Source organism: Mesoplodon mirus (genome assembly GCF_964341445.2).
Source record: "Mesoplodon mirus genome assembly, chromosome: 15".
NCBI lineage: Eukaryota > Metazoa > Chordata > Mammalia > Artiodactyla > Ziphiidae > Mesoplodon > Mesoplodon mirus.
This window is the reverse complement of record NC_138991.1, coordinates 49,143,684-49,167,928: the sequence shown is the minus strand read 5'-3', so window position 1 is coordinate 49,167,928 and position 24,245 is coordinate 49,143,684. Positions and strand designations below refer to the sequence as shown.

Here is a 24,245-nt window from a genome sequence, read left to right as displayed (position 1 = left end):
TTGTGGTAACGAGTTTGGTTTGTGTTACCCATAGGATAGCTTGCCAAGATTAGATTTTTATATCCCCAGGGAGAAAATAGAGTAAGAGGTCCACATCAGTTGTAGGGATTGGGTGGGCCAGTTCACAATACCTACAGCTAACGAAGAGAGCCCCCTGAGAGGAAGAGAACGTGAGTAGGAAGAAAACTCAAGGGAGAGATGGGAGAGGGCAATAGCAAATGTTAACATCACGATTTTGTTCAAATTCAGCCCTATCTTGGAAAACCTGCTCCGTGGTCAGCAAGCAGTTACTGCATATGATTTGCTCTGACAGATTGGTGGGAATGTGTGCCTTTCTGCTTTACCGTTACTGTGTTTCAGATTTTCTGTGACACAGCTTTTACATGTAGTGATGACATGCCTTGTAATCATCCTCATTGTGGCAACAGACATGCTCAGACTGTGTTAAATCATTTCAGCAGTGTCTGGATCTATAGATGATGGGTGTCAAAAGCCTCTTTAGTTAAGATTCCCCACTTAACAGGGTAAGATTCATTATGACTTCCTTTTCTGTGTTTTGATACCACAGGTGAGATACTAAGAGGCATGTGGGATGCTATAGTTCCTAGTTGGTTTTCCTTTTTCCTATTGTGTGCAAGTTTTTATTTGGCTAGACTGGTTACCTAGGAAACAGCTGCAGGGTAAAGATGGATTGGCTATTTGGAAAATGGAATTACAGGCCCCTTCAGGAGGCAAAAGACCTGTTGGATAAAACAAAAATTAGTGAATGGCTGAATTTATGCTTAATTTAGTGTGCTTCAACAAATCAAACTGAGACAGTTCTATAGGAGAACCTAGTTAATGCAGCATGATTTTTAAATTTAGCTTGTTTTTAATTTATTTAAGTTCACCAAATGTTTATTAATTCCTGCTTTGTACCCACTGCTGCAGGCCATTCTAAGGGTTTCCAATGAAGCAGAAGGTTCAGTTCCCTCCTGAAAAGCTCATTTTCTGTTTGGGGTTAAAAGAAGTTACCTTAAAATCAAGTGCACGATTATGTGATACAGTCTAAGTGTGTTCAGAGAATTTGGAGGATGTAAAAGATCTTGGCTAGTCAATGTGAGTGATGGATTTGAATCTACAGGCAGGAGATAATTCTTTGAGGTAAAAGATGAAATTTAAAGACCTGGTGAAAGTTTGGGTACTAACAGTTACCTGAATTTACAAGATTCAATGATAGCAGCACAGTTACCCTTGCAGATCCCTACACCCAGACAGCTTATGGAAAATATAACTCTGATATAAATTATATTGCCGTAGAATCTTAAGAAAATGAATTTTAGTGACAATGTTGACCAACCACTGTTTGCACGAGCCTTTGCATAATTTAGGAAAACTCTATTTTCACTGAAAGTGTGACAGTATTAGTTTTGTAATCTCAGACCACTACAAAAATGTGAGCACATAAGAGACACTCAATAAAATATTTATGAATTGATTTTCTTATATACAGTACACCTTCTTGTTAGTTAGCATTAGCTTTCTTTTCTTCCAGAATGTAGCTGTTGAATATTTGGTCTTGATTTGTGGTGATAAGGACTTTCGTAAATACAGACGCATAACTCTTCTTTTATGGCGGAACATCTGTCAGGTTGTTTCCATTGATTTGTAGAAAGTATAGGTATAATTTTCATTTTCTTACTTGTTCTCTTTGTATTCACTTGGTGTGGTGTGCCAGCCAGGAGAGGAGGAAAAAGCAATCCTACTCAGAAAGCTTAACAACCTATAGGCACAGGAAGTTAAATTTGAGCCCTCCTTGCCATGTCCATAAATGGAAAGTAAACCAGGCAACATAAGGATACTCAAAATATTTTGAAGGAGAAATGTTTTAGTTACGGTTTATTGAACCTACAACTTCAAATATTTGCCAGCAAAAAATAATTCTCAAATGTAAATCTCAGGACTTCCCTGGTGGCGCAGTAGTTAAGAATCCGCCTGCCAGTGCAGGGGACACGGGTTCGAGCCCTGGTCCTGGAAGATCCCACATGCCGCGGAGCAACTAAGCCCGTGCGCCACAACTACTGAGCCTGTGCTCTAGAGCCCGCAAGCCACAACTACTGAGCCCACGCGCCTAGAGCCCCGTGCTCTGCAACAAGAGAAGCCACTGCAATGAGAAGCCCGTGCACTGCAACAAAGAGTAGCCCTGGCTCTCCGCAACTAGAGAAAGCCTGCGTGCAGCAAAGAAGACCCAACGCAAACAAAAATAAAGAAATAAATTTATTTAAAAAAAAATCTCAGTCCACTAGCTATTTATAGAGTTACCAATGAAAGCTCCTTTGTATTTTAAATTTGTGAAGAGAATTGTTACTATAATCAGAATCCATAATATTGAATTTTGCCAGAGGGTCTTTCATTGCCTGTTTTCTATTCTCACAGTACTGATGGCTTTTATAAATGAGATAGTGACTACAGAGGGTAATTTGTTAGAAGATTTTTGCTGAGTGATCAGGAGTGGTTTCCTGTTAGAAGAGCTTGAGCACTGCTGTGAATGCCTTCTTTATTTCCAAAATTACCATAAAATGCCTTATCATAATAAGACACGCCCTCTCCCTCAAGTTTTCTTTTCAAGGAAACTTTTTAATGTTTCATTTTAAGAACAATTATGCAACTCCCTGGTACCTACTCACCCCTATTGTCGCCCCTTTTCTGGTTTCAAGCAATTACCATGACACTAAAAATGTTAGTGACTGTCAAAAACTTTGAACTGATTTACTTCTCTGGCCTGTGGAATCACTCCACTCCAAACAGCAGCTAGGAGGAGGGATAGTGTGGCATTAATTACTGTGACAGTTTGCTCACTTTCTATCCCTCTCCCGCCCCTCATCTGCCTCCATCTTGCTGGCGATGATCCTGTAATTATCATGCTGTTTGCACGTATGCGGAGATCACAAGAAGGGCCTAATTATTAGATGATTTGAGAGAAAAAGGTACAACTTGTTTGCGTTATCGTCTTCCACTCTTTTGAAAAGTTATAGTCAGAGTTAGCATTAGAGGAAAAAAGACCACAACTCAGTTCTGAGAGCTGATTTTTCTCTTCATTTTCTTTGAACACATTGCTTATTTCTACAAATGTACGAATGGCAAAGGCATGTTGCAGGAAAACCCCCTCCCTCCAACAGCCCCACCTACCCACATATACATCTGTATGTACAGGTCCAGCCCTGGTCTGTCTTCTCCCACCAAGGGCAGCTTCCCAAAATGCCTCTGGGAATTTTACTGACTGTCCTCAGAAAAGGCACTTGTTCATGGCAGATGCTATGATTTTGAGGTTAATGTCTTTTTGTTGTAGTTGTTGTTGTTCATAATGAGAAAATAAGACCAATAAAAGATGCAGAAATCTGTTGTTTTCAGTGGCTCCAGAAATTTCTTTTCTTGTATTTTTGGCAGCTGTTTTCCCATTTGCAGTTGCCCTTAAAGGGGGAAGCAAGCAACTTTTACTCAAAAGTAACATTTTAATTGTTCTTCTTACTGGGGAAAAGGATAAAATAATAATTCTTTCATCTTCCTTATCTAGGTTTCTGTAATTAATTCACCCCAAATTTGGTAGAGAGGTTCCTTGGGTTTTACATGAGAACATGTTTGTTTAAAAATAGCCTTGATGTTTTACAAAAACCACTTTCATTTATTTAAATGGAAGTGGGGGCACTTTAAAGATTAACACCGATGCCTTTATGCTTTTCTGCTGAAGCATACTAGTAATGATTTGGCACTGTGAGCACTTGTACATTGTACAAAAATTGTTGACTTACCAAATGAGGTGAACCTACCAGTTTTTCCAGCATTTTCTTGAATTTAGTGGAAAAGTACTTATATTGTAATTTTCTTAGACCTTTTAAGTTTAATAAAATAATATTAGTTCCAGTATTTAATCCATTATTTAATTTTATTTATGTATTACACTTAGACATATTTCAAGTTTGCTTTCAAATTTTTAAAACGTGTGTTTCTCCTCAGCCAAAATAAAATCATATACATTTGAGTCTTGGATCTGGGAATAGAAAAGTTCCAATTCTTTTTGCTAGTATGGTAATCTCAGCAAGAGCAGGAACCTCATCTCTCTTGTTCACTGCTATTTTCCTGGAGCCTAGAACAGTGCCAGACACAAGTACCCAGAAAAGTATTTAATAAATGACTGAATGAATTGCCTTCTATGACTTGTGAGGTTTTTTTTTTTTTTTAAGTTCACTTTGTACCTTAAACAAAGTATTACTACATAGCGGACTACAGCAGGATGCTGAAGAATAGGACTCAGTGGAATTCAGTGCTTGAATGACCCACTCAGAGAGAAAAGGACTAAAGGGGTGTTGGTAGGGACAATTCCCTGGGTGTGCCAAACCCACTAAAATACTCCCACGTTTTGCATCTCTCCAGGAGCACTCACTGTGGGCCTTGTGCGACAGTGTCAAACAATCCATGGACGAGACCGGACATGCATCCCACCTCGGCTTCCCCCAGAGTGGGTCACCACACTGTTTTTTATCATCATGGGAATCATTTCATTGACTGTCACATGTGGTTTGCTGGTGGCTTCCCACTGGCGAAGAGAAGCCACAAAATATGCTCGATGGATAGCATTCACTGGAAGTAAGTAACCTGTGCTAACTAAATTTGTCTAGAAGGCACTCACCCTGGAATCAAGACTCAGTAATAAGGACTTTCAAATCATCAAAGGGCACCACTTGCATACGGCCATCAGATAGACTCTACGCGGTCCCATCAGCTCTTCAGAATTCTCACCATAAGACCAGGACATCCAAACCTTAATTGCTTTGTATAACATGCTATTTTAATGAATTTTATTTTTGCTCACATTGTGACATAGTGTTCCAGGTCTGTGACTCAGAGCTACCACTAACCTGAGTCTTCCTCTTCTTAAAGGTATTGGTATCTTCTGTCAAATAAAGATAAATCTAGAAGAAAATATACAGAAATACAAATTAGTTTAAGGTGGTGATTTGCTTTTTAATATCATTGATTTGAGTTTCTACTGTAAGTTGTGGTGTGACCACTGAAAAATCAACACATTTGGTTATTTAATAATCGTTTCTCAACATTTCTGATGCCATTTAAGCTATGCCCAAGGATGTGATAATATTTATATATTACACATTCTCTTGTACTTTGCAAAACTGGTTTAATTTCAGAACACAACGCAGGCTTTTCCCAAGCTAAAAGCAACAAAAATGCTCAAAGGGAAGATTTCTGTAATTCTTCTTTCTAAAGCAGGTTTATCCCCCAGGGAACATTTGTCAAAGTCTGGAAACATTTTTTTTTTGTCACACTAAGGGGATGCTCCTGGCATGTAGTGAGTAGAATCCAGGGATGCTGCTAAACAGTGTACAAACGCACAGAACAGCCCTCCACAACAAAGACTAATCTGGCCCCAAATGGCAATAGGGGCCCTGTTGAGAAACCCTGCTCTAAAGAACAGGATAACTATCCCTATGCCAAATACTATGGGATTTAATTTCTAATTCAGTGTCTTATAATCATCTCAAGTTTTCTTAAGTTTTTAAAAAATGAATATTATAACACAGCTTACTTTCACCTGATATTGTCATGTAGAACTTGTATTACAGGGCAAAGGCATAATCCCATGTATCCCTATTAATGTTAAAACTCAGTTTATTCTTAAAGATCATAGGATAGGGATATTAGTTCATGAGTCTCTGTTTCTCCCTATCTCTCTGTGAAACTCTCTTTAGAGAATGTATATGTTTCTGGATCTGTTGTTTTATTTTTGTATCTATTTCTCCCTTAATTTTAAAATTTAGATCAAGTTGAAGTTGACATAAAAAGGCTTCTCCATCCTTGTTAAGAAATGTGAAACAAGTTGATCTTTTTTGAGGTCAAACAGACCTCCTGAGACAGTTCTTTTCTAAATAGTAGGGTCTAGAGGCAGTTATAGAGACAGTGCTACTAAATTAAAGGGCATTGGTGAGGAATTGAAAGAGAATCTTTACTCACAGATACAGTTACTTATCCACTCTTTAGAATTCACTCTTTAGGAGTAAAATAAAATCAAAGAAGAAGGATTTAGTTTCTGGATTTAGTTGAAATTTGGGAGTGCATGTGCTCTGAATACCAAAAATCTGAAATATTATTTAGCAAAGTAATATGAGTCAGAGAAAAGCATTAAGGTACTCACATGAGCCATTGGTTCTTATGACCCAATAAAGGGAAAGAACTTTGATTATCTTGTTTTTCATTCCTCTTCAAGAGAAAATATTGAAGTACATATTTAATATATAGCTACCTTGAAATGCAGAATGTTTTTCCTTTTTTTCCATTTTAAATAATTTAACTTTTTAATATAATATGTGTATGATACATAATTCAAAGCCTATGAAAGGGTCACTAAGTGAAAAATAAATCTCATCTGTGGCCCTGTCACCCAGTCGTCCGATACTCCTTTCCTGGAAGCAACCATTCTCACCAGTTTCTGGGGTTTCTTACTAGTGGTGTTCTATGCATAGAAACATATATGTATATGTGTGAGTGTTCTATAAATACATATTTATTCTATTTATACTATTCTGTATCTTGGTTTTTTCGTTCAACAATATATCTTGGTGTTGATGTCATCTAAGGAAGCATAGAGCTGCCTTCCCAGAGCTAGTTTACTGGGGTGGTAGTCACAAGAGGGATTGGGCTCCCCCTAGTGTTTCCATTCAGCCTTTGAAAATGTACTTCATCTCCATTTTATGCACTTCTATTCCAGTTAAGCTATAGTTTGGTAAGAATATAAGCTAACATTTTCTGATGGATTTACACAGTGGAAATGCTCAAAGGAGAGCCACACATAAGGGGGCTCACCTATGGGGGCAAGGGTGACAAAGCTGTGCCTTTTTCTTCAAGTCTGACTCTTGTCCTTGCCTTTGCCACCCTAATTTACTTGTCTACCAGTACACCTGATTGACTTTCACCACTAAGAAATCTATGCTATACAGGATATGGAGTTATGTCCTTACAGACTTATTTAGGACCCAGAACTTAATTGTCAAAAGTTGATATGTATTTTCAACATTAACAGTATTTTAAGATGTAAAGTAACTTCACAGGTGTCAATAGCTAAAAAACCCCACAAAAAACAGGAAAACAAAAACAAAAAAAACTCACCCACCAACATTAAATCTCCCCAGGATAGAGAACTAGATTCCTTGAATTAAAAACAAATATTGGATAGAATTAGGAGTTCATTGCTTCCTTTAAATTTGATTAAGCTTTTCCTAACCAATTTGGAAAATATTTAACACTTGTAAAATATTAAACCCTGCTTTAAATATAGTCATTAAATGATTACTCCATTATAAAAGATAGATTTTTATTTTACAGTAGAAAATAGGAAAGGATAGGAATTAAGTTGGCACATCAATTAACAGAATGAACAACAGTAATATCTGCATATCTTTTAAGGACTTCTAAATTATTTTAGTGTTTCTTGAGGTTAGAGATTAATCCACATTAAAGAACAAATTGTTTTTAAGACAATAATGTTTTCCCATTGTTTTTATTAGATTGTCTATAGCTATTTAGATTGTGGTTTCATTTTACTTACCAAACCATATTAAGGCATAAGAACCATTAGGGACTGGTGACAGATACCACAGATCAGGGGGCACTGGCAGCAGTAATAAAGTTATTTATTGTTAACTATACAACAGAAAGGCCCAAAGATCTAATACTGAATACCTGAATTTTTCATTTGTTCTGTAGTAGGTATCCAAAAGAATCTAAATCTGCTTATGTAACATTATTTGGTGTGGTCATATGCCCAAAATGAAACAGATTCTATGTCTGCTTAATATAAAATAATCCACCTAAATGGTGCAAAGCAAAGGAGAGTGCTGGTGTGTTTCTTAAGCTAGTGTATTACTTAAGAAAATGTTACTTTTTACAGCATTTCTGGAGCTTCCTTCCAGGAAATATTCCTAATTGGCTTTTTCAGGACTCTCCTATTAAATTTTGTAGATTGAGTAACACAAAAATAATTTAGGACAAGTGTCAGCTGGTATATTTATCCAGGGCTCTGTCAGTATTGCTAGGGATGGGTTTAACTGAGAAAAGTTTTCTCATTCAGTTAATACTGGGAATGACTATAGAATGACATTACACTGAAGAAATGTTTCTGCCTTCAAAGAAATTTGAAAGACTATGAACATTTGACCAACATGCTTTCAAAAAGCATAAAATATTTTCTTGGAAACGCCAGCCTATCTATAGGTAATTTGTGTTCCCTAAGAAGAGTGTTTCTTTGTTAGCACAGGGGAGCACACGGTTTCCTAAAACAGCCAACTGTGGAATTACTTCTGCCCAGACACTGTGTTTTCTGATATCTTTCTAGAAGCATTTTAGCAAATAATATATTTCATTGTGTTTGCATACAAAACTCAAAAGATTTCCCCACTCTCCCCCACTTTAAACTCTGTAGTCAGAAACCTGGGAGATTTTTTTTTTTTGGAACGTTGTTCATGATGAGAGATAACCAATCTGACAATTTGCTCCTCATCACAGAAGTCTGTGGTTCTTTCCACTAGCTGATTTTAAATCAGAGTAAGATAAATAGTATTTATATTTGTATGCACCTTTTCTCAATGCCTTATAGCTAATACCAACTGAGAGAGCAGAGAATTGGCAAAATAATGCTAGGACGATAATAATATACAGCATTTATTCAGCTCTTACTATCAACCTGTCACTCACTGTGCGAAGGACTTGACATTGTTTCGTTTATCCTTGTACTATATACTTACCCATTTTCAGAATTTCAGAAGCCTAAGATTACACCATTAGTAAGTAGTAGAGCCGGAATTTAGCCTCTGTCTGACACTAGCCAGAGCCCTTAGTCACTACTTTAAATGGTCAAGAATTGTATATACGAGTACTTAGTAGGTTTGGAGGCCTTCCTTAATGCTGATATTCAAAACTATGTAAAAGGCTAAGCTAGCTTTTACTGTATTTAATTGTTAGGCTTTGGGGATCTGTAGTATACACAAATCTTTTGATAAGTGATCCATGTTGTAACAGATTTGACCATATCATCAATCCACAACCCTTCTTATAAACTTCCTGTGTGCCAAATTTTCATTGTTTTCTTAATCACCAAGCCATGTTACTAATGTTGTGTTCTGGTTTGTTTTACAGTGATCCTTTTCTGTATGGCTGCCCTAATATTTCCAATAGGATTTTACATCAATGAAGTCGGAGGTCAACCATATAAATTACCCAACAACACAGTAGTTGGGTCATCATATGTACTTTTTGTCTTATCAATTTTCTTTACAATAGTAGGACTTCTATTTGCCGGCAAAGTTTGTTTACCAGGCTGATGAATGTCTGAATTGCTTGACTCTTATTATTTTTAATTTTATTTTATTTTTTTATTTTTGGAGGGTGGGGAGGACAAAGGCAAGGCATCTGAGTAGTCCTCGCATAGGAAGATGCTTAGATGAAACTGATGCTGAAAAGAAAAAAAAAATGCTTTGATTTGTTCTCACTATGCACTTTGGATTTAAAAACAAAAAATAAGGAGAGCCTTTTCCATAACCAAATACAGACAATATTGACTAAATCTCCTGAGCATATTCAGGCAGTCAGGTCTGCACTGTGATAGCAACCTAGTGAAGGAGAATGCTTTATACTGAAAAGCACGTGGCCCTTTGTGACTCTGTTGTTCCATTTTTAACGTCTAATGATTCATTTGAGGGAGGAAAAAATAAGTCTAAGTATTTATGAATCATGGCGGACCAGAGGGATGCAAGAGAAGTTCATGTGGGGCTGGCCTCACCTCCTAAGAAATTAGAGTTCACAGCTTCCTTGTAATGGTATGAGCCTTTGGCACCAGAATGGATTGCCATTGCATTACCGCACCAAGAAGCCAATAGATCAAAACTCGTTTGCTAAAATGTATGTAAAAATTCTGAAATTCCCTATTCTCTGTGTACAAAAAAAAAAAAAAAAAAATCAAACACTAAGAAACATGTCGTTGGGGGGCGGGGGGTTGGGTGGGGGAAATTTTCCTTATATTTATATAAATATATATATAATATATATATTTTGCTGATGCAGTATACAGTGTGTATATATGTGTGTGTGTGTATGTGTGTGTGTAAATTTATATACACACACATGCAAACAGTTCCTGGAAGAGAACTCTGAATGCTTTGCTAGCAGAACACTGTGGTGTGCAAACCTAGAACTCAATAGAAAAAAAGCCATTTATCTGAAGGCTGCATAGTGGAGAGAGTCTTCAGTTTACCTCATTCTTTGTAGCAGCCCTTGATTTTAACAGGTTTTTGTAATAGGTACAAATAATCCCATACCTTTCTAGGTGCAATTTTAAGTTAAGCTAAAATTCTTTGTAGGGTTAATTTATTTGTTTATGATAGTAGAAGGTAAGATCATGTCAAACCTTATAATTTGGGGAATCTGACACTATTTAAATTATTGGCAACTGTTGTCTGTTGTACAGAGGTTCTCTTTTTTTACTAGCTTGTTCTGTTACATTAATAAAGCATTTTATATGTTTAAGCACACAACTTTACATAAATACAAAATTCACTAGTAATATCAATTTACAATATTTTGGCTATTTATAACACTAACTTCACTCTGCCATAAAAATTAAATTTGTTTCTTTTCATCTAAGCATTATTAATAATCTTCTTTACCAAAAACCTGAGCAATACAGTATTTTCTTTAAATGCTATATGCCTTTGTTTGCTAAAAGCTAACATTTTTGCATTTACTTTAAAGGGCTGTACTAAACGCACAGCTTTACATTTCTTCCAGAAAGAAGCATTGCAGCTAACCCTTGAGCCCACAGATAGTTTTAAAATATAGTATTTCTCTTCTCCACATCTCCATGTCTTTATGTCAATGCTTAGTTGTTTTTCCAGGTGAACACAATAGATAATCTCCTGTTTGAAATGTGGGGCAGGAGGGTTTTTCATGGCAATGGAGTCTTTCATGGCAACAGCAACCGAAATGTCCCTATCAGAAGAGTTAGGGTCCCTTGTTTCACACAGACTGAAATGAATGCACTGTTTTGTTTTTTTTTTAATGATTACTTCAGAGTTGGGGCTGCCTCCTCAGATATTCAAGGTATGAAATGGAGGAGCCTGATGTGTTTCACACTGGCTTGTTTGACATTCATATATCTTACTGTTAATTCAGCAGTATTTTATTGTGGAAGAAAACCCCAGTGTTCCAGCTCACTCAGGAGTCAGGTAAGAGGTAGACCACCACTGGGGTGAGTTCCTTGAGTGTGCTGAGGGCATGTCACACATTTCCTTCCCAGAGTCCAAAGACACCTCTAGGAAATGCTTGAGGGAGACTAATTTTCCCCAAGTATTATGATGTCTAGTCAGTTCTAAGAATACCACTGGACCTGTGCTATGGACATTTGGGATGGCAGTTCCCATTGCGATTTGATTGGACCTCAGTCAAATGGATCACTTTGAAGGAAAGCTTTGGTTGTCACCATTATACCACTGAAATAAAGGGTTAGCAAAGTATGGTTCAAATTAACTTATAATATGACCAAGAGCTTTTCTCTTCCAAAAGATGAATTTTATTGTAAATAGTTTCTCAAAATATTTTTAACTGGATCATGAGCATGGGGAGAGAAAGTTTCTCAGCTGCTAAGAATTTCCCCACTGTTTACGTCTTTCACTTACAGTGGTATTGCATATAAGATTGCAGAATTTAAGGTTTTATTTGTATCTATTACACAAACCATTAAATTGTCTTTAATTTCATCATTGTCTTGGAGGTCAGTGCACTAAGGGCTGATAGGGGAAAACTCCCTCTAACCAGTCAGCACTCTAACCCAGGATTAAAACCATCCCATCAAGTAGTATGTGAAGTCAAATCTTTGTACTCTTCCAGACCAAACATTGAAATGGACTCATTCATATAAAATTCTATAAATCCTGTAAGTGAAAAAGATAGACAACTGTCAGCAGTTGCTTTTAAAAAGGTCACTATAATAAGTACTATATAGTACAGTATTAATTTATAGCAGGAAATCATATCTTGTAAACTGTATATAAAACACTGTTTAATGGTGCAATCATTTGTCAAATTTTTGTCTGTTACATTGTTTTTAGAGTGTGTGCATTCTTCTCATACCTAAGAATATCACTGTAAAATCTGCTGAAAAATATTTATAGGTTTTATTTGCACAAGACTTAATTAGTTTGAAAGTTTTGGAAGCTCCTATTGAACATGCCTAAACATCTGTAAACATGAAAAATCTTCAATTCATTAAAAGCAAACATTTCAGTATGATTCTTTCCAAAGGTAATCCATGTTCTATGTTGTTAATGTGTGTATGTAATTTTTCTGACTCTTCTACTTCTTACAAGCCTATTTTCCATTTCATTTGTTTTGTTTTTGAAGGATGGCTCTTTTTTTTTTTTCTTTTTAATGTTCTAGATGACCAAAACACTTCATTGGTTTTTACCCTTTTGCCTAAATCTTTGATATCCCCACTTGATGTTCTGTGAATTCACTGTTTAATCTCTTAAGTAAAACAATGAACAGTCCTGGTGACATACAACCTATTGATTTAGAGGAAAGACCCTGAAAAAGTATTGGAAACTAACTTTGAATATACTACTCTTAGCTATTATTTTGCATCGTGGGCTTCATGGGAGGAACATGTTGCATTTATTTTGTCTTTATTAAAAGACTACTAGCCACAGTTACTCTGATTGTAGTAACTGTTTTATCAACCCACTTTGATCTTCTTTAAAATATTAAATTTACATTCACAATTCAAAACAGTAAGCTGTCTTTCAGAACGAATTTTTGAAGGATAAAAATATATGAAGGAAAAAAGTGACCTGTGTAGGTTGGTTTCCCTACATAGGACTTATTAGTTATATCACCTCAAGAGATTTTAAAGTTTGTCATCAAGGCCTGTATATTACCCCAAATTTATTAAGAATTGTTTTCTAATTGGTTATAACATTTTTCAATTAATAGTTTCAAAACAAATTGTTAATACAAACTGTATAAAATGAACATAATTTTCTTTACTTGTATTTTTGTTATTGAGCAAGTTTATCAAAATAAATTGTCTACTAAAGAAACTAAAAAGGCTTCTATTACTTTGAAATAAGCTTTGAATTTAAAAATTTATTTCAGAAATGAATTTCTTATAGAGGTTTCACATATTCACACAGTGACACTTCCATGCCTCTTGGTTTCGTTTTGTTGTTAGCATTGTGCCAGGGGAATGTCTCCCCTCTCTTCTTCCACTCTCACTCCTAGCTCCCCCTTCGGGAGGAGATGCTATTAATGTTCCAGAACATGGATTAGGCTATGTTTACCAATAAGAAGAGGCACTCAGCAATAAAAGACCACACACATGTGGCACTCTCTTCTACATCATGTTTCCATGAACTAGGAGAGAGATACTGAGCCAAGGCTCTCATTTTTCTTTCCTTTTTTCCTTGCACATCGACCTAAGCCCTTTCATCTTTGCTTCATTCTTCTGTTGTTACTTTATTTCAGGCCAAAATCCTCTTAGCTTGTAAGATTTTAAAATTTGGGTTGAAGGAGCAATGTAGAACCCTTTGGTCTCTAGACTTATCCGTGTGCTCCATCACAGCTTTACTGTAACTCTCTCGAGGAGTATCAGGAGTGACCTAGCCTAATAATAACTAGTAATCAAATGAAACACTATATTTACCCGTTGCTGCTGTTTCTCCTTTATATGGCCTCTGCAGGAGCCTCATGCGAAGTTGGGAGTTTAAGACAAGGTAGGATTTGGGTGTTCTTGCCTTCTGGACCTTAACGTCATCTTCTTAGGGTGACCAACCATCCTGGTTTGCCTGAGACAGGGCTTTTCTGGGACATGAGACTTTCAGTGCTATAACTGAGAAAATTCCAGGCAAACAGGGATGAGTTGGTCACCCTACCTTTCCACCATTCAAATCTCTTACCCTGATTTATAACACAGATTAGAGGTATTTGAAGAGTTCTTTTCTATAAACCTTAATGAATAGGTCCACTGGAAATTGTAATGGTTAACTAAATACTGAACTTCTAAGAGAGGGGAAGGAAACACTTTTCTTCTCTTTGGTAATACTGTAGGAAAAGGCAACAGACTGTCTTTAAAAACAATAATATGGGTGAAAAAATTATTTTGGGTTACTCTTCCATCAACTCCCTTCTAACCACTGTATGAGAAGATTATAGGAAAAACACCAAGACTAGTGGACTGTGGGTTCCTTTTATGCAAAGTCAACTCTTCTGGGTCACAGTTACCCAGCAACAAAATAAAAGTAGTTATTTATAAATTGTATTAAAGATAGAAAGCATAATGCTATATTATTTTTTTAGAATTTTGGTTCTTTTCCCAGCAGGAAAAAAAATGCTGGGATGATATTTTGAAGCACATTTAAGGTTTCTACAAAGAAGCCCCAGTTCCAAAGACTAAGACCACCCAAGATTAAATTTCAAGAAGAAACTTTTCATGAGACTTGTAAAATTTCAGAGCTGGATGAAATCTAAAAGCATGTTCGGTGTTTCCATTTTCCAGATGAAGAAATCAAGGACTCAAAGGCTTATTGACTTTCCCAGAGTCACATAACTAGGTCTCAGAACACTCAATGTAGAAAAGAATGTCTTTGACAAATAGGCCTTGGACAGTTTTTGGCCTAGGACAGTTGTTCAAATTCTATAGCCACTTAAATGAATCTTTCTTCAACTAATCTCCATCTACTTCAATTCATCCAGATCATTTCTGCCAAAATAATCTTAACACAAAAGAAACTTTTCACTTCTTTATTCGAGTTCCTGTCACGCCAGCAGTCTACAGAATGAAATCCAAACTTCTTTAGCATAGTACTGAAAACCCTTAATGAGCTGGCTTCAAGCTGTCTCCTCAGCCTTATTTCCCATCATTCTCCCTTTTCGCTTTTTACTGATAAACCAGCCTATTCTCCATTCTTTTACTACACCTTGCTCTCTGTCTTAGCTCTGTCTGTATGACCTCCCCCTTGCAATTTCTTTAATCCCTCCTGTATTTGAAATAATCTAATTTTTTGTGCTTTGTTTCTCTTTTGCTTGTACTTCTGTAACAGTACTTACTAGAGGGGAATCGACTGCCTGGATTGAAGTCTCAGTTCCACAATAAATCACTTAATAAATCACTTAACCTCTGTGCACCTTGGTTTTCTCACCTGTAGACCGGGCCTGATAGTACCTACCTTATAGAGTTATTGCTGGTTTAAATGAGATAAAGTGTGGAAAGTTCTTGGTACATAGTAAGCCTTCAAGTGTTACTGCTGATGTTATTAAACACTTCTCTATAACTAGATCATAAACTCTTGAACTCAAGGAATGTGGCTTTCTCATAGTCCAGAGACCTGACATAGTGCTTTGCACATGAATTATCATGATTAAACTTGGGGCTAGGTTGTAAAGGAAAATTATGAAACTATATTTCCTGGAGATGTGAAAGGCCCAGTCACCTGTCTTCCAGGATTGTTTCAGTGAAATTTTTCCTGAAAGCAGAAGCTTGCATAGATCATCAGCCTTTATAAGTAAGTGTGGTTATTTTACTGGTAAGTATTTGACTGTATAATATGCCAGTCTTGCTGACCTCCTTAGGATTCCTCTGGACTCAAGACCCTTTACTACTAAACTCACAGTGCTCTAATATTGATACTTACACAGAGGACCAGGATGATGCAAGTACCCTGTCGATCCTGAAGAGAACTCTTTGGAGGCGTCTTCAAGCTTGTGGGTTCTCCGTTCTCTTGAAGCCATCCATACATTTGGTATGTTTTGCAGAGACTTGGTTCTGCCAGGATGGTTTTAATTATTTCTGCTAAAAGGAACGGACTCAAGGATTTGATCTCATTTTAGATGTGGTTTTCCCCAACTGGCCATCTTATGGCGCATTTTAGTAGATACTTTCAATGTGTTTGGTCACCATTAAATCAATCTCTATTTATTATCTCTTGGGGCAAGTCAGTAAAATAAATACCATGTCCTGACTCTGGCACTCTTTTCATACTTAATAATTAATTACTTGTTAAGTATTAATGTTTAAATACTTAATTTAGTTGTATAAGACAATTCAAGTATTTTCTTTAATAAAAAAAATAAAAACCCTTTCTTTTACATTGCTTTGTTTTCTATGGCAAAATGCAGTTTTTTTTTTTTTTTCTTTTTGCGATATGCGGGCCTCTCACTGTTGTGGCCTCTCCCGTTGCGGAGCACAGGCTCCGGACGCGCAGGCCCAGCGGCCATGGCTCACGGGCCCAGCCGCTCCGCGGCATATGGGATCCTCCCAGACCGGGGCACGAACCCGTATCCCCTGCATCGGCAGGCGGACTCTCAACCACTGCGCCACCAGGGAGGCCCCAAAATGCAGTTTTGAAAGATGAATATCTTTCAGTGTCAGTAAATATAGATCTTCCTCATTTTTAATGGCCGTATAGGATAGATAGATACCTCTATTACATACTGTAGATATATAGATATATTTCTCTTCCCCTGTTGTACATTTAAGTTGTTTCCAAGTCTTTGCTTTTACAAATAATGCTGCTCTGAACTTAGCCCTTAGATGACAGAAACTTCCCAAATATCATAATAATCTGACATTCTAACTGAAGCATATCAACTACTCTATTAAGGCAATTTATATTTTTTGAAAAACTGTGGTTAAAAAATAGTAGCATTCATAAGAGTTTAGAGAAAGAAACTAACATTAAATTCATGTTGTGTTTTTCCATATGTCATCTTAATTAATACTCCTCCTGTGAAGTAGGAGATAGTATTGTATAGACTAGAAAACACTAAGGATCAGAAGGGTGAGCAATTTACCCAAAGTTCTATTAGGGAATCTGGGTTTCAAACCTAGGTTCCCTGACTTCAAATCTAGGACTGCTTCTGCTGTCCCACATTGCTAGTCTAAACGAAATAAAAATAGCTTGTCCCAGTTGCATGATTCCTTGGCTCAGACATGAGCAGCTAAATCTATGGTTTGCTTCTTCTGGATGTGGAATGCAAACAACCATAAAAAGTAGCCTCTACTTGTGAATATTACATATTTTGTTGAAAGAAAAAAATTATGTAAGTTATTATTAAGTTGTGTTTAATCTGCCATCATTCCCTGCTCGTTGTCAAGATTTCTGCAATCATTGCTCAGTGGTATTTTATAGCACTTACTTCCTTGACTGGTGAATTATACCATGTTATCCATTGGTTTTATTGGAACCCTTTTGAGAACTGAGCACCCAGGGAAATTTTCCCAAAGAAGCTATCTCCTATCCTCCCTGTAGCACTTTAAAAAATCAACTAGATCCCTTCTTCCTTGTTGGTAGGAAATCTATTGGCCATTGGGGATACCCTAGGGTTGTGCACAGATCCATGGCTGAAACTTTAGAAAGTCCCCTCTGGTCGTTTGTCATTTGCCTATACCCATTGCTGCTGAAACATCAACTGTTCCAGGCTGAATGGTGCAGTAGTTCTACAGTACCCAATCCCATGCTTGGAGCTTGGTAACCTTTGGTGAGCTGTGAGCCCCTATGCCTCTGGACTTTCTTCCTGTATGTACCGACGACCCATTTCCTCTCAGGTCTTGCCTTCTCACCACTGTTGCTACCAAACACGGGACAGGTCCCTCCTCCCTCTGATTTTTCAGATCTGATTTCTTGACCTCTGTTTATCTGGGGACTGTTCTCTCCCCTTTGGCTTTCCTCAGTCTTGTTTGCCTAGTGTCCCCTTCTTTGGTTAAACAAAATAAAACAACAAAAACAGCTCTTTTCATGGGGCTGATTTCACCCTCTGGTTCCAGGACTAGGTGCAGAAACCAGGTCTGGCCAGTCAGAGTCACAGTGATTGGTTCAAGAATGAGCATAGGGCTTCCCTGGTGGCGCAGTGGTTGAGAGTCCGCCTGCCAATGCAGGGGACGCAGGTTCGTGCCCCGGTCCGGGAGGATCCCACATGCCGCGGAGCGGCTGGGCCCGTGAGCCATGGCCGCTGAGCCTGCGCGTCTGGAGCCTGTGCTCCGCAACGGGAGAGGCCACAACAGTGAGAGGCCCACGTACCGCACAAAAAACAAACAAACAAACAAAAAGAATGAGCATGTCCTGTTACTAAACCAAGCCGTGGACTTTGCTGGAACTCCTGGAAAAGAGTTGTTCTCCTTCCTTTAGGATGCTAAAAGCTATGGAGGGGAAAGCTTAGTGCTGATGTCCCAAGTTTACCAACCACTCCTAAAGAAGCTACCTAAGAATAAAGCCATCACAGAAGAAAAGAAGCTGAGAAGTGGAGACAGATTTCTGTTAACATTTTAGCCTTTGGATCAAGCCATGCCTGAAGCCAGAACTATCCCTGGATTTTTCTTTTATCTGATCACATAAATTCCCTTTTTCCTTTAAGCCAGTTTGAACTGGGTTTCTGTCTCTTTTAACTGAAAGAATCTTTATATACCTTCCCACTTTCCTCTTGACATTAAACACATCCCTCACATCCCGTGCTTTGGCATGTCACTTTATAATCATTCAGGTAGCTTAGGCTTTTACAAAAGACAGAAAAAACTGTTGACTTCAAGCTGCTTCTTAAAAAGCACCTGCAACTGCTTGAAATGGAGGAAAGAAATAGAGCAAAATACAAATTAATACCTAAAGAAATATATCACACAATAATCTTGTCTTAGCCTGTTTGGACTACTATAACACCACAGACTTAGGTGGCTTATAAAAAACAAATTTAACTAGATGTTAACTAGATTTATTGTGGTGATCATTTCCCAATATATACATATTATGTTGTACACCTGAAACTAATGTAATGTTATATGTTAATTATACCTCAATTTAAAAAAAAAAGGGAAAGAGGATTTTTTTTTTTTTCGCCGTGGCGCGAGCAGCTTATGGGACCTTAGTTCCACAACCAGGGGTCGAACCTGGGCCCTTAGCAATGAGAGTGCAGAGTCCTAACCACTGGACCACCAAGGAATTCCCAAAAAGCGGAATTTTAGGTGCTGAAAACAAAACCATCAAAGTCACCATTATCTGCTCATTTTAACACATGAAGATAATAGGGACTAAATATAACACATCACTACGGTATTTATCAAAAAGCTAAAAGATCTTTGGAATTCAATTTTTTCAGACGAAAAAATCCATGAGGTGCCTACACTATATATTATGTAACATCCCCATCAGAGAATGAAGCAGTATTCCGTAATCACAAAACATCTAAATATTCACATTAAAGGGAACAAATAAAGACTGTAACTAGCCTCATGCCAGTTCAAGTCAGGCTTTGCCATGAAATGAGCATGCTGTGAACCTAAGATACAAAACAATATTCACTGCAACATCACTTTTTGTTTTTGTTTTTGTTTTTTTTGCGGTACGCGGGCCTCTCACTGTTGTGGCCTCTCCCGCTGCGGAGCGCAGGCTCCGGACGTGCAGGCTCAGCGGCCATGGCTCACGGGCCCAGCCGCTCCGCGGCATGTGGGATCTTCCCGGACCAGGGCACGAACACGTGTCTCCTGCATCGGCAGGCGGACTCTCAACCACTGCTCCACCAGGGAAGCCCCAACATCACTTTTTAAACATTTATTTCTCACAGTTCTGGAGGCTGGAAGTTCGAGATCAGGGCGCCAGCATGGTCGGGCAAGGGCCCTCTTCTGAGTTGCAGACTTCTCATATCCTCACATGGTGGAAGGGGGCTAGGGAGCTCTGTCAGTTCTCTTGTATAAAGGTGCTAAGCCCTCATGACCTAATCACCTCCTGAAGACCCCAACTCCTAATACCATCACATTAGAGGTTAGGTTTTTAACACATGAATTGCAGGGTGGGGACACAAACATTCAGATCATAGCAAATATATTTTGAGTAATGGTAACAGTGTAGAGCTCCTAAATAGAGACCAGAGGTAAGGTGACCCATCAGGTCCCAAGAACCTAAGGTAAGAGGAAAAGAAATTCCTACTGTGCTCTGATTCCTTACATGGGGCCAATCGTGAGCTATATACAGCCTGAGGAGAACTGAGAAAGATGGTACCAGCACGAGCTTTCTCCTTGGCTGGTCATACAGCCTGAAAATCTTACTCTGCTTTATCCATCTGGCACAAATACGTCCAGAACATGTGTCATGTAAACTCAAATAGAAAAAAGCAGTAACAAAGAACTTTGCAATGTTGGGTTTTACTTCTTGTAAAATGTTGAAAACCCATGTATCCAGGAGCAAAGGCCGTTGTGAAGGTGATAAGCCATCTATCTTGAGCCCCTGTGTCTCCAAAAATGGTGTCTCAAAGTTAGCCAGCCCCTCTACCCAGGATTTCCAGTAAGGTGGGCACAAGGACACTTACCTCTTGCTCACAGAGTAGCCTTTGGTTGGTTGCTCTCAGCCTCTTGTGACTCTTCCCTCTTCTGACTTCCTTACCTCTTTCTGATCTCCCTCCTCTCCTGCCTTGTTGGTGCTGACCAAATGCCATGATTTACACCCCATGACTCTTCTGCCCAGAGCGACTGGTGGTAGTTAAGCTGTCTCTATTTTGAAGGGTTTTGTTGTTTCTGATCTGGCCTATAGGAGGCACTGGAGTCAACATCTGAAGGGGTTCTCTACCATACAGTGACTACCACAAGTAGCACATATTCTAAATTATAAATTAAAGATTCAGAAAGTGAAGGTAGTGATTTGAGAAATGACCTGGATAAGAAAAACTAAGTGCAGTTAGCCACTGCAAGCTAGTTGACATTGAGCACATCACTTCATCTCCTGATTTCCATAGGAGTTGGAAAGGTCCCCACCTGTGGGCTAAGGGCTGGTTACATCATAATCACCTGGGGCCATTGTTAAATATTCATGTTCCTACACTTTGCTACAGTTCTGTATCAATCTCCCAGATGGGAATGTATGTATGTTTTCTTAGCAAACAACCCAAATCATTCTGATGGGCACCTGGGTTTGGGAACCACAGCAGTAGATGATCTCTTCTTATGCTAAGAAGTCACTGAGTCTGCTGCTGTGTTAGCCTGGTTTGGGTGGAGATGGACCTGGCAGGGGTGAGGGACTGCCAGACCTCTCCCAAGGAGTGTGTCTGGGGGGCTCTGCGGAGGAAGAGAACGTTACCACCTTTCATGCATGTCACAGGTTCTCTGCTGTCTTTCTTCAGTTCCTACCACAGGAAGGCAGCAGGCATCAGGGCTCCACTGGTCTAAACCACAGTTTTCTGCTGACCCAAAGGTTCTAAAAATAGAAAAGTGGTGCAAATCTTGCTCCCCAGCCTTTGCGGGGGTAGAGAAAAGCAGAGTGCCCAGGGAGAGGTTGTTATGAACAACAAATTGGTAATTTCTTCCCAGGGGTGAGGAAGGTTTTTCCCTGTCCCTGCCTCAAGCTGCAATGGTGCAGTCTGTTACCTTGGAGACCAGCAAATACTTCCCGACAGGGCAAGCGTCCCTGTTGAGTTGCTTGGAGGAGCTTGGAGGAACTAGAAGTGGGAACCAGCGAAAACAGCCCTGGGATGACCAGGGGCCCTTCTCCCAAAGATGGAGAAATAAATGGAGAAATGCAGGTGAAGTTGAGAGTCACAAGGGTTGACAGGGTGGTAAAAGAGTGGGCGGGGGGAGGCCCAGACTCTAAGCTCTGGACTAAGTGAGAAAGATTTAGGGAGCCTGGGTCTTAAGCACCTGCTCCCTACCTGCCAGACATTGTGCTACATGCTGGGGGTACAACAGCAGACAAGGAAGTAATGGGGCTGCTCCCGAGAATGTCTGTGACCACTTGGTAAGAGACGGCCAGGAGGCAGCAATAGGAGGGAATGATTTCCTCCTTGGGGGTTGGGGGGCAGCAAATGGGGTTCAGGAAAGACTTCCTGGGTTTTCTTGTCAAACACAAAGGGCAAAGGGCAACTCTAGAAGTAGGTCCAACTTGAAAAAAGAAGAGTATGAATTAGCAAGATGTGTGTAGGTAGGGGTTACAAGGGTGTGTAGAAGGATGCAGGATGAGGTAGAGAGGCAAGCAAAGAATAGATCCAAATGGAATGAAAAGCCTTGTGAAGAAGGTTTGACCTGCTTGTCCACGGTACTGAGAAGCCATGGCAGGGTTCTAAACGAGTAGTAACATGAACCATGCTGCATAACAGAAAAATCGTTCTGGCAGCAGATTGTAAAATGGATTGGATGGGGGAAAGACTAGAGGTTATTAGGCAGTTAAAAATACAAACCCTGGGGGTGGCTCTATCCTGGATATTTAGGAGAATCCTAGATCCAGCTGTTAGCAAATCAGGAAGTTAGCTGAAGATTTTCTTTTATCCACTAATCAGGGCTACCTCTCTCCCTTTGACAAGATGCCACCTCCTAAGGACCGGCTTGCATATTCTCTTCCCCTCCTGTGACCGGTCTCCCAAGGTAATGTGGCCCACCTTTCTCTAAACTCTGGACCTGCCCTGAGTACATTTATTCAACAAATTTTTTTTAGCAACTACTATGTTCTAGGCAATGTTTACATAAAACTGTTCTAACAGTGAACATAAGTCCCTGCCCTCATGGACCTTACTTCTAGTGGATGGATGGATGAGAGAGGGTGGGCCAGAGACAGATAATAAGTAAATATATAGAACATCAGATGATGAAATGTGCTACGGAGAAAACAAAATAGGGGCAGGGAGGTACTGTCTGAGATGGGGTAATCAAAGAAGACCTCTCTGATAAGGTTTCATTTGAGCAAAGGCCTGAGGGTAAGGGTTGTCCAGCTCTGCCTACCAGCTCTCTCTGGCACCTAGCGTGCACTCTATAGATGTGCGCGGAATGAACGAGTGCTTGTGTCATGTGCTGAAGTTCTGGAAGATGCAGCAGATTTTGAAATGGTATTCTGCATTCCTATAGCCCTTTGTATTTCACAAAGCTCTTGTACATTCTCAATTTCATTTGATCCTTCTGACGATGGAGTTGAAGTAGGCAGGGCAGTTACTGTTATCCCCATGCCATTCTGCAGATGAAGAAACCAATGGTCCAGTGCTCCTAGCACACCACATTGTTCTGCTAGTTTTATGCAACCCAAACACCCCTCCATTGGCCAACACAAGTCATCCCAGAATCCAGTCATGCAAGCCTCTGAATTCATTAGGTTGTTAATCACTGACTGAAAAGAGGGAACTGAGACTGCGGGGTGTCCAGTGTTGATGAGGTATTTCTATTCCAGCAGTCTCTGCCACAGGAGTCTCCCAGCAAAGCATACTGAAGTAAAGCCGCTTTTTCTTTTTTTGAGATATTGCCACATTATCTTGGTGCTTCTCAAAAGAAACTTCCTCTGAATAAAAGGTTAACGACCCCGGGCTTCCCTGGTGGCGCAGTGGTTGAGAGTCTGCCGGCCGATGCAGGGGACACGGGTTCGTGCCCCGGTCCAGGAGGATCCCACGTGCCGCGGAGCGTCTGGGCCCGTGAGCCATGGCCGCTGAGCCTGTGCGGCTGGAGCCTGTGCTCCGCAACGAGAGAGGCCACAACAGTGAGAGAGGAAAAAAAAAAAAAAGATTAAAGACCCCAAAGAGAAAAGCAAGTTGCCGAACCATCATTAGGCTATTTAATTTAATGGTTTCATAAGAACACACGCTCCAATGTTGAAGCTGCAACTCCATCTGGAGTTTCTCACTTGCGGTGTTTTAGACAATATTTTTTTTGTTGCAAGTAACAAGAAATATAAATGAGGTCACTTGGGCTTCCCTGGTGGCGCAGTGGTTAAGAATCCACCTGCCAATGCAGGGGACACAGATATGAGCCCTGGTCATGGAAGATCCCACATGCTGTGGAGCAACTAAGCCCGTGTGCCACAACTACTGAGCCTGCGCTCTAGAGCCCACGAGCCACAACTACTGAGCCCATGTGCCACAACTACTGAAGCCCGTGTGCCTAGAGCCCGTGCTCTGCAACAACAGAAGCCGCTGCAATGAGAAACCCACACGCCACAATGAAGAGTAGCCCCCGCTCACTGCAACTAGAGAAAGCCCGTGCAGCAACGAAGACCCAACGCAACCATAAATAAATAAATACATTTATAATAAATAAATAAATGAGGTCGCTTAAGCAAAAAGGAAGGGAATTAGAAGGAACAAGTATCTCACGGAACCCAAGAGCAGAAAGTGAAGTCAATTCTTCAAGAACTGAGGTTTACCTCCCCTCCTCAGAATATTTACTGTCTGCCAGTCCCTGCTCTCACATAACTTACAGTCTA

At 39.4% G+C, this 24,245-nt stretch overlaps 1 protein-coding gene across 1 annotated transcript in view; it reads left to right on the top strand.

Moving 5' to 3' along the window:
* Positions 1 to 13,150, top strand: part of MOSMO (modulator of smoothened) — a 60,734-nt gene extending 47,584 nt beyond the window's left edge. Inside the window, exons 2-3 of the mRNA XM_082643796.1 lie at positions 4,411 to 4,623; positions 9,184 to 13,150. Of these exons, the coding sequence (XP_082499922.1) occupies positions 4,411 to 4,623; positions 9,184 to 9,368 (398 nt within the window). The 3' untranslated portion in view covers positions 9,369 to 13,150. The remainder of the gene's footprint in view (positions 1 to 4,410; positions 4,624 to 9,183) is intronic.
* The last annotated feature ends 11,095 nt before the right edge of the window (positions 13,151 to 24,245 follow it).